The 17,591-nt window shown below is 36.6% G+C and overlaps 1 protein-coding gene across 6 annotated transcripts in view; it reads right to left on the bottom strand.

Annotated features, from left to right (window-relative positions):
- Nucleotides 1–17,591, bottom strand: part of LOC120634575 (ankyrin-3-like) — a 205,935-nt gene that overhangs the window by 15,959 nt on the left and 172,385 nt on the right. For all 6 annotated transcript variants that reach the window (XM_039905277.1, XM_039905280.1, XM_039905282.1 and 3 more), the window contains exons 20-31: nucleotides 16,957–17,076; nucleotides 11,378–11,485; nucleotides 10,049–10,178; nucleotides 8,957–9,145; nucleotides 8,008–8,211; nucleotides 6,651–6,805; nucleotides 5,209–5,271; nucleotides 4,616–4,742; nucleotides 3,359–3,487; nucleotides 2,408–2,500; nucleotides 1,389–1,506; nucleotides 211–317 (exon numbers count right to left, since the gene is read on the bottom strand). In XM_039905277.1, the coding sequence (XP_039761211.1) occupies nucleotides 211–317; nucleotides 1,389–1,506; nucleotides 2,408–2,500; nucleotides 3,359–3,487; nucleotides 4,616–4,742; nucleotides 5,209–5,271; nucleotides 6,651–6,805; nucleotides 8,008–8,211; nucleotides 8,957–9,145; nucleotides 10,049–10,178; nucleotides 11,378–11,485; nucleotides 16,957–17,076 (1,543 nt within the window). The remainder of the gene's footprint in view (nucleotides 1–210; nucleotides 318–1,388; nucleotides 1,507–2,407; nucleotides 2,501–3,358; nucleotides 3,488–4,615; nucleotides 4,743–5,208; nucleotides 5,272–6,650; nucleotides 6,806–8,007; nucleotides 8,212–8,956; nucleotides 9,146–10,048; nucleotides 10,179–11,377; nucleotides 11,486–16,956; nucleotides 17,077–17,591) is intronic.

Below are 17,591 nucleotides of genomic sequence, written 5' to 3'. Positions count from 1 at the left end.
AGTACGAGTTATAAAAAACTTAAGGATAGACATTGTAAGAGTTATAAAAAGCTTTACCCTTAAGTAATTATAACTTGTATTGGAGATTTTCTTCATTTTATATCTGCATACCCTGTGCATACCCTCTATGCACGCCACTGATGGACTATAATGGGCCGAAAATAGGTTGATAATGGATGGAAGCTGATAAAATTACTAAAAAATACTAACATGCCCGTTGAGTTGTAGCGGCTCATCTTCAGGGATGGCTGGCGGATTGATGCTGTGGTTGTGATCTCCCCAGTGGAAGCTCAACTCGTCCTTGAGGGCATCGAATCCTGAGAATTCCAAAATTTTCCTTGGATTATCAATTCTTTAAAACTATATACACATACAGTTTAGTAGACTGGTTATTCTGTTATGATAATAGTGTAGATGGGTCATAGTAACCAAATAAAGAATTATTATTATACATATATATGTATACAAACATACAAACGCATTTATAAAATTTATTGGTTTTTCGGTAACGTATTCGTGATGCACGTAATATAATATATATGTATATTACGTGCATTGTATGTTTGTTCTTCAATCGCGCAGCAACTTCCACATCTATATAATTTAAAGAGCAGTAACAGTAGCGTGCACGTTCTTGACCTGGGTAGCCATAAGCAGGAAGATGACACTCAATGGTAAAAAAATCTTTCTATACGAGTAATTTTATTATTACGACGGCCGATTGGCGCAGTATGCAGCGATCCTGCTTTCTGAGCCCCAGGCCGTGGGTTCGATTCCTACTAAAAAAAAATGGAATGGAAAATGTCTGTGTGATGAGCATGAATATTTTTCAGTGTCTGGGTGTTTATATCTATATTTTTAAGTATTTATGTTAGTTATTCATAAAAATATTCATCAGTGATCTTAGTACCCATAACACAAGCAACGCTTACTTTGGGGCTAGATGGCGATGTGTGTATTGTCGTAGTATATTTATTTATAATTTTTTTGGGATAGGCAGTGCTTTTGTGCGTGTATGAAGTGGACGTCACTGGTAAGTAGGGATACAGTATACAAAGGAGAAGTTGCGAGTATAGTAAGTAAAGAATTTGGTGTGACCATTTGCTCTAACCACGTTGCTCCTTAAATATTTTCTAATGGCAATGTGAGATGGTGATAACAAAAAGAACACCCTTCTATATTTGTTTTGGGCTTCTTGTTAGACCGGGGCGAGTTTGGAACCCTCGTAGCTTTAGTTTAAAGTTTACAATTGTAGTTATCGCCATCAATGCTCACTGCTATGTACACATTTTTTTTTATAATCAACGCATCAAAAGTGCCATCTATGTGCCTATTTGAATAAAGAAATATTTGACTTTTGACTTTTGAATTACAGGAGCTGTACTTACCAGACTGGTCTAAATTGAGGCAGTCGAGGTGGCTCTTTGCGGCCCTTGGGGCGATGCGTTCAGGCAGAGACACGTCCAACACACACGCGGGATTTGGAGACTGTTCGCCTTTCGCAACCTTTAAAATGTACACTCTTTTCAATAACAATATCATTAAAACTAAGAACATTTATTCAGTATAAATTTATTTCGTACAAAAATAATAAAAAAAACATGTTATTTCTGTTAACTGGCATAACACTGTGAAACCAAATACCTACATATCCCGTTTGCCAAACCGCTGCGCGCACGCACGATAGAGTTGTTCGCGAGCGGTTGCCGATTTTACAATTACAGAGTAGTTACAACTAGAGTATCTATGTAAGATATCGAATAGTTTATAAACTATAGAGTTATAAAAACATCGTAGAACAAAAGTTGTTAGCTTTAATGTAAACAACTAAAAGCCGAGAGATTTCTGTTGTTATATAATTAACGATTAAGCTACATTAGCATCCTCAGGAGTATTAATGAGGTTTCTTGCTTCTTCTCAGTAGAATCTGCATTCAAAACCGTTAGTACAACCTTTGTTAAAAACACTTGAAATTCAAAAATTACCTACCTATAAGGTGACCTATCTGTAATATGGACTTTTTAACTCTATAACGAGTAAGGAGGGAGGGAAGAAAGATTGTCAAAAAAAAAAACGTGTGAGCCGTCACGAGACGCCTGACAGATGTGAAACATCGAAATTGTTTTCTGTAAGTTATTGCAGATATTGCATAATGAAGAGATACATATACATAATCAAGTTTGCTCCACAAATAAAAAACAAAATACAACCAAATGGATAACCATTCCTTTTTGTAAGTCGGTTAATAATGACTGTTTTATTACAAAATTAATATTCATTTTTATTGCTACACGAAACGAACTACGAAATACAAAAATTCAATCATATAGCGTGGCGATGCGTCGCCACGCCAAAAATCAGGGTTACCCTCCGCCTACAGATGTTTCACATCAATAAGTTGACTCACCTTAGGTTCATTCATGAAGTAAATTCTGCCAGACGGGTTCTCCTCGTGATGTTTGACGCGTACGGTGAATTCCACACGGTTGTCCTTGAAGGCCTATAAATGGGGAAAATGGTTTTAAATATGAAAAAAAGTTTAACGAGAATTTAAAACAAGAAATTAGCAAGCCAAAAGTAACGACAATAAACGAAAACAACGTATTAAGGGCGGAATATGCAACGCCGTGTGTCGGGGAATGAATGCGGTTTATAGTCAGATTTATTTTAAATTCGACTGCGGGGCACAACAGCTAATCTAGCGCATGACTTGCGAGTACGGCTTTTGTTGGTTTTTATTTTTTTTATTCACTACAGGTTAGCCCTCGACTGCAATCTCACCTGGTGAAGTCTAAGATGGTAGCGGGCTAACCTGTTCGGGAGTATGGTAGTCATACCCCGTAATCGGTCTCTACACGACTTAACAACGCGGGACAATTAATCGCTTAGCGGCACGTCTTTGTCTGTAGGGTAACTAGCAACGGCCAAAGCCTCCCACAAGACCACCACCAGACAAAATTATTTTTATATGCATTTTAAATTTATAAAATTGATATTTCCTCCAAGGTTAGGTAAAAACACTTTAATAATTATTAAATTATAGATTAGAGAAAATTCAGAAATAATCAATTCCCAAATTGTCTGTACCGGGAATCGAACCCGGGACCTCCCACTCAGTGGCGTGCACTTCATACATGCACAAAAGCACTGCATACCCAAATTATTTTATACAACCCGTAGTGGAGGGGAATTTTTCCATTTTATGCCATGTACTTGCTTTATGCATACCCTGATCAAAAACCTTGAGCACGCCGCTGCTCCCACTTCAATTCACAGCGCTTACCGTTCCGCCAAGTTGGGATATAGATAGATTTACTACGGCTAAATTCAAATTTTCGTGACGAGATTTAATACGCACCTCAAAGATGAAGTTGGGTTGCGTGCCCGACTTGGTAACGGGTACGAGATTTCCGGAGAACTCTAGGTACACAGGTTTGCTGTCCAGGAACCGAACGGAGGTCGAGTGTGCCACTTCTGTGTAATGCTCCTGTGGGAAACGGCGTAAAGATAAATACAACGCTCAAATATGGTTCGCTAAAACAAGCTTTATTTGCTCATCAGTACGGTGTACTTTATATACATTTTTATAAAAAACACCACAAAACGTCTGCTTCTATACAATATTTAAAACTTATAAAGTAAAAATATCAATCAGATTTAAAGCACTTAAATTATAGTTTTTTTTTTGTGTTTCCATGAAGAAGTATTACCATAATTATCAAAAAATACAGAAAACAAAAAAATATTATTGAAAACGAGATAATATTACTGAAAACGAGATTTAGTAGAGTATGTTTTATGACTGGAAATAAATTTATCAAATACACGATTTTTGGAGTAAAGTGAGTGAGTTAAAGTTCCAGAAATACTTTTTTTATGAACAAGTAACCCTCGACTGAGTTCAACCCTTGACAGTTTACTAGATTAAGACGAAGATATTGTTTGAAAATTTCCATATCCTTAATTTCTAAAAACCTTACATAAATTTGTAAGTATGTTTGTTTTAATTTTTGTTTACATAATGGCACTGTTGGATAGAAGCAGGCGTTACTTTGCGGAAATCCATGATATATTATCAAAATGAAGCTTAATTTGCTATACTCCGCGAAAAGCAGGAGAATCTGTGTGGTGTAATTTATAATTTCATCAATCCTTATACTCCACACCAAACAGATCTTCGGCAATATACCCTCTTCGCACGTTTCGCTCCGAAACCGGAGCATCCACAGGAGATGTTGACTTTACAATGAATAATTGTTAAGTCACTCTTAACAATTATTCATTGTAAAGGGTTAAGTCACTCTTAACAATTATTCATTGTAAAGTCAACATCTCCTGAGGATGCTCCGGTTTCGGAGCGAAACGTGCGTAGAGGGTATATTGCCGAAGATCTGTTTGGTGTGGAGTACAAGGATTGATGAAATTATAAATTACACCACACAGATTCTCCTGCTTTTCGCGGAGTATAGCAAATTAAGCTTCATTTTGATAATATAATGGCACTGTTTAACCGCATCATATACAATCGAAAATAGCATAAATTTCATCGCAGAGAATCAAAGAAACCAATGACTTATAATATAAGCGAAAAGTTATAAGAAAAAAGTAATTATACCTGATGCAGTAGGGTATCGTAAGCATATCTATCGGTGATGTAGAGTACGAGTAACCGTCCTTCTAATGCGTCGAGTCTTTTGCCCAACACCACGATTCGCACTTCAAATGGCACCAAGAGCATCTCTCTATAAAATTTATAAAAAATAATAACAGACTACAAAATCCACAAAAAAGGTTTGGAAAAGACCATAGGAATCTTCTTCGGACCGAAGCGAGGGGAGATTTTAATAAAATGATACATTTACATGAGTTACTTTAACAACAGTGGTTAAACCAAGTCTTTTAACAACCTCTTCTTATATTACCATTCTTAATTTTTATTAAACAAATCTGAAAGACATCTGTTCTATTCACCATAAAAAACAAAACCTAACTTTATTGATATCGAATATCAAAATCATAAGAATTCCTCATTTCTCATTCATGCCTAAGTTAACGTTAATACACAACATGTATTTTCCTTCCACTCACTTTCATTAGCCGTCATCTCACTCTCCACTCACTTTCACTCTTTTACACAACCCATCCATCTCTTTTTTGGTCGTCCTCGACTTTTTTTATACATACGCATAAGAAACAAACGTCAACTACCTGTATAATTCCGTTGCTAGTTTTGTTGCGTCGCTAACATTTTGACAATTCATCAACCAGAATCTGTAAATACAAAAAAATTACTACACAACCAAAAAAAATTGTGGAAGTATGGTTTAGACGACTTTTCAATCGTAATATTTTCACTAGTAAAACAACGACGATGTGAATATTTACAATTCTTTCTAAATGGCTGAATTGTTTCACTATTGGATTTCGTACCTAGGATGAATATTTGTAGCATGAACCAACGTTTTCAGGTAAATAATGCTTAGCATATTTTTTTTTTCATTTGTACTTTGTATGATATAATAATTGATATATATATATATTTATTTTTAATTTGTTAACTGCTCTGCTCTTGTGTACAACCTAACCCTTAAGTCTGTGATTTTTTTTTCCTTTCCTTGATTGGGTTGCCTGGCAGAGATCGCTTTTTAGCGATAAGGCCACCCATTGTACCTGTGTTTTATCGTGTTGTTTTTGTTTATAATTTAATTTCTGTTAGGTGTACAATAAAGTGTATTTTCATTTCTTTTCATTTCATTAATTTTAATTGATTTAGTACGGTTAACACCAATTACACTAATTGCATGATAGCCCAGTGATTATAAAAATATATACCTTTCGGATGGAACCGAGATTTTCTGAAGAACTGGTGAAGGAGGATCACGACCACTAGGGTCAGCCTCTCGTTCGTCAGTTTCTGATTGCTCGGACATTTCCACAAACAAAACTTCAGAATTTGAGTTGAAAGTACTTTATTATACTAAACTGATTAAGTAAACAATAGTAATTAAACAATAGATCACGTGTGAACCGTGTCACAATTCGGAGGTGTTTACGGAACGACGACCTGGATAAAAATGCCGGCAACGATTCGATTTTCGATTTTGCCGCTAACCACCTGAGGGATTGCTACGGCGTCACCGGGGGAGTGGGGCGAGCGCGAAAGCTCGCCATGAGAAGAGCCCCAGGGCTCGATGACATTGGGGGGAGAGTGGGAGACGTCGACCCGAGGGTGCCTCCTGCGAGGGCTCGGATCTCGGCTCGGTTCGACGTTAACCTGAGTGTTGGTCGACTTTTGGACTAATTATTGTTTACTCCGAATGCCCCCGTGACCGTGGTAAGGATCCACGTCCGGATGACGTCAGAAATCGGGGCCCTCGTCTTCGCCGGTGAAGACGCTGTGTTGGTTGTTTGTTTGTGTGCTGTTGGGACACATTGTCGGTATTTATTTGATCGTCATGGTCGTGAAGGACATGTTTCGGACGTCGCCGCCTAGGCTCAACGTCGGGGGGCGGGGGTATAAGTGGACGCCTATACACTGCGCATGTTTTTATATCGTCCACCTCGATCCCACCTCGCGTGAATCATGGAAGGGCACAATTTTGTTTAAGTGTGTACGAATAAACAACTTTGCTTATTCACCGCCGACATACCTGGCTGAAACGGTGGTGGTGAAGGAAGCGCAATCGTCCGTGATGGTAAGAGGCGTGGATCCAGTGACGTCTTCCCATACAGCGCGCGCTTGCCCGCCCATTATGGAGCATAGCAGCCGAAGGTTTGCCGTAGATTGCTTATCGTGACTGTTGATCTGATGGGACCAAATATACGGTCTTAACTTATTATGTTATGTGGTGCTAGCAGTTGCATACACGTCCTCCTTATTAATTCCGCGGGAACCGTACATTTAAGCCGAATACAATTATCTGATATTATATGATAGATGAAGCAGCAATTCAACATTTCAGTTAAATCCGTTCAGTAGTTTCTACGTGAAAGAGTAACAAACATCCAAACATGCAAAAGAAATCGCACAGCAACACAAGCCACCGATTTGATTTTAAGAGAACCTCACTGGCGCATAGCACCCTCGTAGTTCCATAAAACTTATTTATTTATCCTCCTTTCTTGCACACCATTACAATTAAAAAAAGAATAGAACAACAAAGGCAGAAGCGGGAAAGGTAAGAACCTTTAATGAAATATCTGCAACTATTGTAAGTCTAAATAATCTATTCAATAAATTATTCTAAATTGAATAAATTGTTCTAAATTGTTCTACAGTTGGACGCAATATTCGTAACAAAGACTTTACAAATAAAATTTAACTTTAAGATTTTTTTTATCACACTACAAGTTAGCCTTTGACTGCAATCTCACCTGGTGGTAAGTGATGATGCAGCCTGAGATAATAGCGGACTAACCTGTTAGGTAGTATAGCAGTTATATTTAACCTGTACTCCTAATCGGCTAAGGAAGAAAAACTAGTTTTCTTTTTTAGTATGACTAACTACATTTAAATCTGGTGTCTTGCAGAAGATGATGGCTTGCATTAATTTCTGGCCGAATATGAACTTGTTAAGTTTTCTATATCTCCTGTGGGAGGAGACCCGTGCTCTGTGGTAGTAATAGTACTCAGACAGCAATATGTCTCTCTATAAGTTCAAAGTCTATATACAACGTAAGTTTATAGAAAAATCGTATTATAATATTAAGGATTACATGTATGATAAAAAAGCTTGGGTATGAATTGCTGTAACTTCATAGCTCAACATTAACTCGACTGTGAGATGGTGATAACAAAAAAAGTTTTTTGTGGGCTCTTCTTAGACCAGGGCGCGTTTGGAACCCTCCTGGCTTTAGTTTAAGGTTAAAGAATGCAGTTATCACCATCACTAACATTAGTGTTACATGTTAAATTTATGAACGCTTCATAAGTCATAAGGTAAGTTCTACATGAATAAAAAAAATTTGAATTTGAATTTACTGGGCCGGTTGATGTGATGATGATACCTTTTGATCAGCAGGATGTGGTAGAGGCGCGGTGAGGGTGATGCTGCGGTGGAATTTCCTCCTGCGCGGTTCGACGGTCAGCACGGGTGAGACCGCCGCGTGTCTGGGCAGCACCCGTCGGCAGAGCGTGTTGTTGGCTCCGTGCGCTTGGAGGCCTACGCGGATGCGTTTGGTGAGCGCTTGCGGTGGGAACAGCGCTTGAACCTAGCAAAAGATTTTTTTGACTTAGAATCGTTGTTATTTGAAACTCGATGAATCGAAAATGCTTTACGTTAAATCAAGAAACACATAAATGTATGAGATAGAATAAATAACACATTTTGTTTCCTATTTTAGTTACCATATAAACTGAATTATATGTAGATAGAGAAAAAACACATAAATGTGTAGGAGAGAGTGAGATAGAATCCCACACATTTTGTTTCCTATTTTAGTTACCATGAAAACGGAATAGTATGTAGATAGAAAAACAAACTCATAAATGTGTAGGAGAGAGTAAGATAGAATGCATTACACATTTAGTTTCCTATTTTAGTTACCATGTTAACTGAATAGTATGAAGATCGAGAACAAAACACGTAAATGTTTAGGAGAGAGTGAGATAGAATTCATTACATGCAGATTACATAAAATGATAATAATCTCCAGTGCGAGTTATATAAAACTTACGGGTAGGCATTGTAAGAGTTATAAAAAGCCTACCCTTAAGTTTTTACAACTCGTACAGGATTAATATAGCTCATTTTATATCATCTGCGTACCCTGTGCATACCCTCTAAACACCTACATATTTTACTAAATCATTTACAAGCTTGGTAATAAATAATAAACCTTTATTTTATTCTAATACTGTATATCCATCTCAATATTGTGTGAATTAATTGAACAGGATTTTTTTATACTTTAACATCACATGACTGCCTCATTGGTTTACTGCTTTATCATTTACCTGTGGTATATGTGCAGACGATATGGTGCCTCCTTCTGGCCCGATGATGTGCACTTCTTGCCGCACCCTGGACACCACGGCCAGGTAGTGTGGGAAGTCGCATGTGATAATACGTGTTACCCTCTCTCCAGCCTCCCCGAGACTTTCGCCGCTGTTTCCGTGATCTTGCCTTTCGCGAGTTAACGCTTCCTTGAACCAAAAAAATGACACTTTAATTCCAGTACATGCAAAAGTAACTGAGAGGCGACTGTAACAACAATCAGTTGTCCTTTTTCGTAAGGAATTGTGTCAAAAACTTCTAGAGTAAATTTGATTCATGTTGGAGCGCTTAGGGTCCCATGGTCCCCATTTCGCACTAGCATTAGCATTCTCCAAGCATCCTTCGGACAGATCTCCCACCTTGTTGTGTAAGGAAAGGTAGAAAGCGCTTAACTGCCCGGTAGGTCACCCATGCTATGGACCGATGAAATCAAATGGGTGGTCCGTTGCATAAATAGGTAGAAATGACGAATGATCGCAAGGTAAGTAACAAGAGCCACAAACAGAGTCTGTTCTACGAGTTCTTGAAGTTTGAGAACTGGTTATACAAAGAATTGGTTATACCAATTCAGCAATTTTTGAAATAAAATTAAATTTCATTGCCATATTCCATGAAGGTGTCATAAACTATCTAAGTCTATTGAACTCTCAAGATTGACCATTTACGTAACAAGCAATAAGGTCGGGAAGTTGTCTTCATGTTTATAGGCAACCTCTATTAAAAGGGCTTAATATAAAAATTGGAAATTAAACCAAATTCCTTGTATCATAGGATTGTCATTGTTGTGCAGGTAGTGTTAATGGAGAATTTTTGAGCAATTTTTGAAATAAAATTAATTTTCATTGCAATATTCCTAAAGATGGTTCATGAAGGTGTCATGAACTAAATTGAGGAATTAATTATTTATTGAACTATCAAGATTGACCATTTATGCATGTATTAAATAATTGTAAATCGGAGAAAACAAGCAATAAGGTCTGAAAATTGTTTTCATGTTTACAACCTCTAATGAAAGGGCTTAATATAAAAATGCAAAGAATAAACCAAATTACTTGTATCATAGGGTTGTCATTGTTGTGCAGGTAGTGGTCCTGCCATGTCTCGCCGGTGTCAGACCTCAGTATCACGATCTCTCTTTCGGGGCACGACGCCGTGAAGATTGGCACCTCGATGATTACGGGTCTGGAGAGAAACAAAACATTTATTTCACTGCTATTAGCTTAACTTATTCCTCTATTGATTATACACCGACTTAAACAAACCGCTAAGGATTTAAAAATACTCTGACGCTTGCTGGATTAATTTTTGCACAGTGCGTTAGTCCCCAAACTTTTTACCCAGCTACTGCGCTAGTGCGAACTTCAGGACTGCCGAAATAAGTTGTCTGTTAACTTTTTTACTGCCCGTAATAGCGAGGTTCAGGGAGGGAATTACCGTATAAGAAATTAGCTGATACCCACGTCTTCATCCGCGTTTGTTTCGGTTTTCCAAAATACCGAGGAAACCATATATTTTCCTGGGCGTAAGAGTATCCCATCAATTTCCAAGATGCAAGCTATCTTTGTGCAAAAATATTGTCATTATTGATTAAGCTTTAAATTGCTATCAGAACACTGTAACAAACAAAATGGAACTTATCTGCCTCGATTTAAACATCAACTTCGTCTACACTTCCAAGCCCAATGTTTTTAGTTAGAGTTATTAAATTAGAGCGGCGTTAAGACCATTTTAATTTAATGCGACAGTATGCAAACCCAAAACCACCTCAAGCGTAAAAACCTTTTAATAAAGGTAATCATCACATGATCAGTGCATAGCTTATAGATTGGTTGGCTGAAAACCAATGCTGCGTCTTTTAGTGTGCAGCTACACTGAGCCAGCTCCTTTGTCTCGCATTTTTATTTTATTTACAACAAATGATAAAATTGTTACAATTTTACACAAATTTGAGACAATAAAGACGATTTATGTTTTTCTTAAATATATTTTTAAGATTAAGGTAAAACAATTTCTCTTAGTGCGAGCGCTTACGGAGCACTGTGGGCTTAACAGACACATGTTCAACCTATAGCTGCAGGACACAGATCAATGTAGACTCTGTATCCTTACAGAGCTGCTGCGGAGACGCCGCTGCATTTGATCTGTTCCTGCCCCGCGCTGATGCATAAACGCAGCACTCTTTTGGGGAAACACAATTCAACCAGAGGATGCTAAACTTCTTCCAGCAAGGAAAGTGCTGCTTTTCCTGAAGGCGAACAACGCTTGCTGGGAGATCTAGACAGCGGCGTCACAATAGATCGTAGCCGTTTGACGTGACACCAGGGACCAGACGAACCTGAGCCGCAAGCAGAAGAAGAAGAAGGTAAAACCAAATTAGTTACCCTAAGAATTTGGCTCCCTGTGGTTGTAATTCCAGCAATCTTGAAGCCAGGGCTTCGCCTTCCATTAACGGCGGCGGCGCTGCTACAGGAGCACGGCGTGTGGCTGCTCTGTTGGCAAATTAAGATATTCAAAATAACTAGGAATATTTGAAAAAAATATAGAAAAATGTGTTTATCAGTGGGCTATAACCACTGTTTGATTCCTCCCCACCCCGAGGGTTTGCCTTATGGGACGCTGCTGCCCGTTTCGTTATATTCCATTATTTATTTAATTGACGTAAAACTTCTTTAGGCGCGATTAGGGAGTAACCCAGATTTTAGTTTATGTCATATACTTAACGCTTCTTGACTTTTACTTCAGCTAGCAGCTGGCAAATATCAATATTTTGAAACGGATCAATTGTGGATAGCAAAGTGAATAAAAATTCTTAAGTTTTTAAAAAATATTTTAAATTGCAAAGTTTTTTGAAAATATCTAAATATACTCGTATAATACTTGTTTATTTATTACTTCTTTACTAAGAAATTTTCTGACGATTGCGACATTCTATAATATTAAATGACAAGGTTATGATATGACATGTGCTGATGTAACCTTCAATTTACTACTCTCAATTATTCTATTAAAACAAATGAAAATATTTTTAAAATGTGAAAGTGTTATTAATGAATTTCAAATAGAAACGAAATAGTGAATATTAAATGAAATGGCGGAGTCCCAGGAACATTTTACTCTTTCATCAATAAATAATAATAATAGTTTTACTTCAATCGCGCTTCTGTTTTTTTTTTTAAAATCGTATACACACAAACCTGAACTCTGAAAGCAAAACTCTTTTTTTTTGTTAGTCTTGTAATTAAATGTCATCATAAACAAACACGGACTGAAAGGAAAACTGTGTGTCATTTTTAAAAATACGATGATCTCTTATTCGGCAATCGCAATAGAATGACGCACAAAGCACCTACTATATTACCTACATTCAATGTAAATATATACACTCGACCTACTTGTTTGCGGTCATCAACATTTTTGAATATCATCTCAAGAACCCGTTCAAGGACTTGATATTTGAATACGTTTCCTTTATCGATTATTTATATTGTTTTTGCGGAAAACATAATATGCGGAATCTTTTATGACGACCTCACTGGCGCAATGTTCTTATAAATGGGAGGTCGCAGGTTAAATTTTTTTTCGATTTTGACGGCCGATTGGCGCAGTGAACAGCGACCCTGCTTTCTGAGTCCAAGGTCGTGGGTTCGATTCCCACAACTGCAAAATGTTTGAGTGATGAATATGAACATTTTTCAGTGTCTGGGTGTTTATCTGTATTTTATAAGTATTAATGTATATTATTCGTAAAATCTTTATCATTCATCTTAGTACCTATAACACAAGCTACGCTTACTTTGGGGCTAGATGGCGATGTGTTATTTATTTAAAAATATCTGGTAGGGAATTTATGAGTCCTGTTTTTTTTTTTTTGCTACGTAGGCATTCGCCGTGGCTAGTTTATATAAAACGTAAACGTAAGCTTTACAGAAAAGTCCTATTATAATATTTAGGATTACTTAAACGATAAAAAAGCTTGGGTGTGAATTGCTCTAGCTTCATAGCCTAATATAAATTTACTGTGAGATGGTGATAACAAAAAAAAAATACCCTGCTAAGTTTGTTGTGGGCTCTTCGTAGACCAGGGCGTGTTTGGAATTCTCGTAGCTTTAGGTTTAAGTTAACAATTATGTATAAACGCTTCATAAGGGCCTGTGATAGGCCTACATGAATAAAGAAATTTTGAATTTTGAATTTGAATTTAGTTAATAGTAGTGTGACGCGAGGCTATTCAGCGTTCTGGTTCTGGTTGGAAACTGATAACGGGTCCCATACCCGTTATCAGTTTCTGCCACAGTTAAAATAATTGCCATATCCCTAAAAGGTTAGCCTGATATCATCAAAAAAAAAGGAATTCCAAGAAAAATTTTGCGATTTAAAGTTAATTGATCTTTCCCTAGAATAATTTATCCTGAACTTTCTGGAAGAGCATTATATCCCGACAAAGTAATTTTGTAACAAAATTCACCGAATAATAGTGTATACTTACTTAGGCGATATACAGGTTAAATAAAATATACCAGAAAGCTCTCGGCCTGTAGTTGTTTCTATTAAAAATAACAACTTTTATTTTACGACATTTTTTTAACTAAGTTTTTTTTTTTAGTTTGTGAAATATTCCATATTTAACATATAACTTAACATATCTACTTTGTAATTTAACATCGACAACAATTGGCCGAACCAGGCCCCTATTGAGCGTTCTTGCAGCGGTTCGGCTATAGAGACATTGGACTATGGTGACTGTTTCGCTGATCTCATGTATTTGGTTTTTACAGTGTAATGTACTTTTACAGAAATAACATGATTTATTAATTTATTTGTATGAAATAAATTAGTACTGTATTTTAAAAAGTCGTAAAACTAAATTTGTTTGTTTTAATGAAAGGAACTACAAGGCCGAGAGTTTCTGGTATTTTTTATTTAACCCTGTATTTTTAGCACTTTTTTTCAATTCAAAATTAATTGGTTATAGATAGTAGATACGACATAATATTCGTTATTTTTGTTCCTAGCGTCACTCTTATAAACTTGCATGCGCAAGATAATAAGTAATAACCTTAATATTAGCGTCTCGTTTAGTAGCCTAAAATTAGGCAATTTCGGCTGAATGGATCGAAAATAGAAGTATGTCACGCGATAGAGCCATTTATCCATTCATAAAAGTTGAAACAATAGCCCATTACTCAAAGTCAAAACCACCCTAAGAATCGTAAGTATGATTTTAGTTAAATATATATTACTAGCGTAATAATAGTGGCTTTTAGTTATTGTGTATTGATTGAGCCGCTGGTAACAAGCGGCCCAGGACCGTGGATTTTGGAACTCCCTACAAAAGACCTATGTCCAGCAGTGGACTTCAATCGGTGTCAAAAGTTATGACGATGATGATTGATTGTCATCATAAGCTCAGGATGTTTCTTATCATTCCAGGCTGCGATATCAATTCAGAAATAACACCAGATACTTCCGATGGCTGATGGCGTAGTACTTCACTTTGCGTAGCGTATTAGCGACTTTGCTATATTTCATTAAAATGCCAATGTGTAGAGGACATTTGCTATATTTGCTTTATTTGAACAAATCAGACAAATAATGCAAAAATCAAAATAAAATCCAAATCCAAACAATTAAATTTAAAAATATTATTCGTGCAGTGTGATGCTGTTGAATAATTTGGAAAACTGTATTCTAATGACCTTGGCACTGAGATTATGTGCCCTCGATCTTTTTACTAATGATTTATTACTCGTCTTAACGTCTCTTGATGTTGTTGTAAACATATAAAGCCGTGAGAATTATAGCGCTGTGGCAACGTCCCAAAAAACTGAGGACATTTATGTTTATGACTCAGTTCTTATCGACCTGAGACTATTGTTGGGTTATTACCACTTGTATTACTTCATTCCCGCGTATCTATTCGAGGCAATACAGTAAGCGGTGATATACAAAGAAAGTTCTCTCGCTAATGTTTCATGTTATAACGCGTGTACTGTTTTTATGTTTCATTGTTCACGATTTTATCTGTGAAACAATTCACTATGCATAGGCTATAACTTATGATATCAAAGTTCTATACGCTTGATAAAGCACCATTTAAAAAGTAAAGAAAAAAACGCTATTTTCGGATCTTGTCGGTGGAGCTTCTTCCAAACTGTTCTAGGAGTATTAAAGTTGTTTATTTATATGTTGTTCACGTTATGTTACACGTTCAGTTGTTATTATTTAGACTAGTGGTCACCTAGAGGTCGATATTCAATAGTGTTGCCCAAATTCAGTCTTGGTCTTGCAGTCTTGGTCTTGTTCTTGCGTTTTTGCAAGACCAAGACCAAGAACAAGACCGCGTATTTTTAGCAAGACCAAGACCAAGACTGACCGTGCAAGACTTGAGCAAGAACAAGACATAGCCTGCAAGACTCTTGCGTCTTGCAGCTAGGACTTAGCGCTATTTCACGGAGTAGTTAGGTGTAACAGTTCGGTGTATAGGTAGGTAGGTACGCTTAGGAATTCTATGAGACGCAAAAAACTATATCAAAGAATATGAAAAACTGGACCTATGCGCATTACGACTAATACCATAAACATAGCGAATAAAAAAATATCTATTAAAATCAAACTGAGTGCATGCATAGTTATGTTTTAACCATCGGCACTTTGATAATGCGGCATCAAAGGTTTTGTACTTACTTCTCAAAGAAATTTGCCGCTTTTCGGAAGTACATGGTTATGATACACGCGCCGGCGGCTTCTTTTGAAATCTAAAACAATCGTTGCCGCCGCGCCGAAATCATAACATTTGACACTATTCATGCAAAATAATTTCGAATTTTAAGAGTACCTACAGGTGTTCCAAAGAATAAATAAGTTTCAGATTGGTGATTTTAGATTGGTGGAGGACGCATGAGACAGAGTATCTGATTTTATCGAAAATGGCCCGTGATTTTCTCTCAATACCTGCAACTTCAGTACCTGCTGAGAGGTTATTTTCTAAAGCATCATTAGTAATTAGAAAACATAGAAATAGGTTAAGTGATGAGTCAGCCAGATGGTTACTTTGTATTAATTCTTGGTCAAAAGAATTGATATAAAGTATCATAACCTAATGATAAAGCTGTTGATTTGTGTTGTATTTTATTTTTTATTCAAATAAATGATAAATCGTAAAACTCTTTTATTAAATTTCTTATAAGTTGAGGGTTCAATCTCTTTCTAGACAGATAAGTATTGTTCTTTAAAATACAGTCAAGTTATTGTAATTAATTTGTTTTTTTACATGTTTTAGCAAATGTAAGCTTATAAATCATAAATGTTTATTAAGAAACAGTTACTTCCATGGAAAACGACATATAGGTCAGTTGATTTTTCTAATTTCTTATCAAATCTTCAGTTATTTATTAATCTGCTTGATCTTTACTATGGCTATGTTAATTCAAGCTCACAATGTTCCAATTCTAATACGTTTTTCTAAGATTTAAAGTAAACTTTAATAAATAGTAATAGACTAATAGGTAATTGCAAGACTTGCAAGACTCTTGCTGCAAGACCAAGACCAAGACCAAGACTGGGAGCGCAAGACCAAGACCAAGACCAAGACCAGGTGTATTGGCGCAAGACCAAGACCAAGACTGGCTAAGTCTCGTCTTGTTCTTGCATTTGGGCAACACTAATATTCAACCATAATTAATTTTAAATTATAATATTGAACATTATTAGTTCTGTTATCAAAAAATACACCTTCTTTAATCACAGATTTGACCAAGGTTGCATTGTTAATTTGTCTTATGTCTATACTGAAAAGGTTTTCCTACGTGTGTGTCAAATACATGGTAGTGTGACTTATGTTGTCTTTATTGGTTTAATGTATTTTAAAGTATAATTTAAAAAAATTGCATTCTTAGGCATTGCCTTGTCCGCCGTTAGTGAAAACGAGCTTAAATCCCATAAAGAAGATTTATTTACTCACCTGCATGTAACTCTGGTAGGTGCGGCGCAAGCTGCGGGCGGAACGATGATGCGAACTCCGCCGCGCCGCTTTGCCTTCATGGCACCACCTCGCGCGTCCACCACGAATGACACCAGAAATCTGTGGACAAATTGACGTTAATAAAGAAAAAAGTATATAAATACGTTAGGCTTGGGACCAGTTGTGGTGGCCGTCATTGGTTAAGGTATTGTCCAGCGGACTTCCAGAAACTGTTATCATGATAAATAAGGCAAACAAAGTTATTAGTTCAGACTTGGTTACCAAAAATCTCGGAAGAATTAGATACGATATCAAGAAATTCAGTAGTGAAAATCCTTTCTTCGTTAAGATTATCTCAGACGTTTTGGAAATATGGCAATGCCAATGTAGAAATGTTTCATCAAGCAACCTGGTTGTAGGTAGCTGGCTGGCTTATAAAAGGCGTTTTTAATTTACGTACCTATTATTCTACTGGTACTATGTTAGCTGCCCAGTACCATGACAATTGGGCCGAGAGCTCACCATTAAATTCCATGAATACAAAAGAAAAATAAATTATAGCAAGTGTGCATGCAATGTTAAAACCTTTACTGCATATACCACAGCCTATCGACTCTATTTTGCTAATGTAACGC

The sequence above is a fragment of the Pararge aegeria genome, chromosome 24 (assembly GCF_905163445.1).
Source record: "Pararge aegeria chromosome 24, ilParAegt1.1, whole genome shotgun sequence".
Taxonomy (NCBI): Eukaryota; Metazoa; Arthropoda; class Insecta; order Lepidoptera; family Nymphalidae; genus Pararge; species Pararge aegeria.
This window is presented reverse-complemented; position numbering and strand designations above follow the sequence as displayed.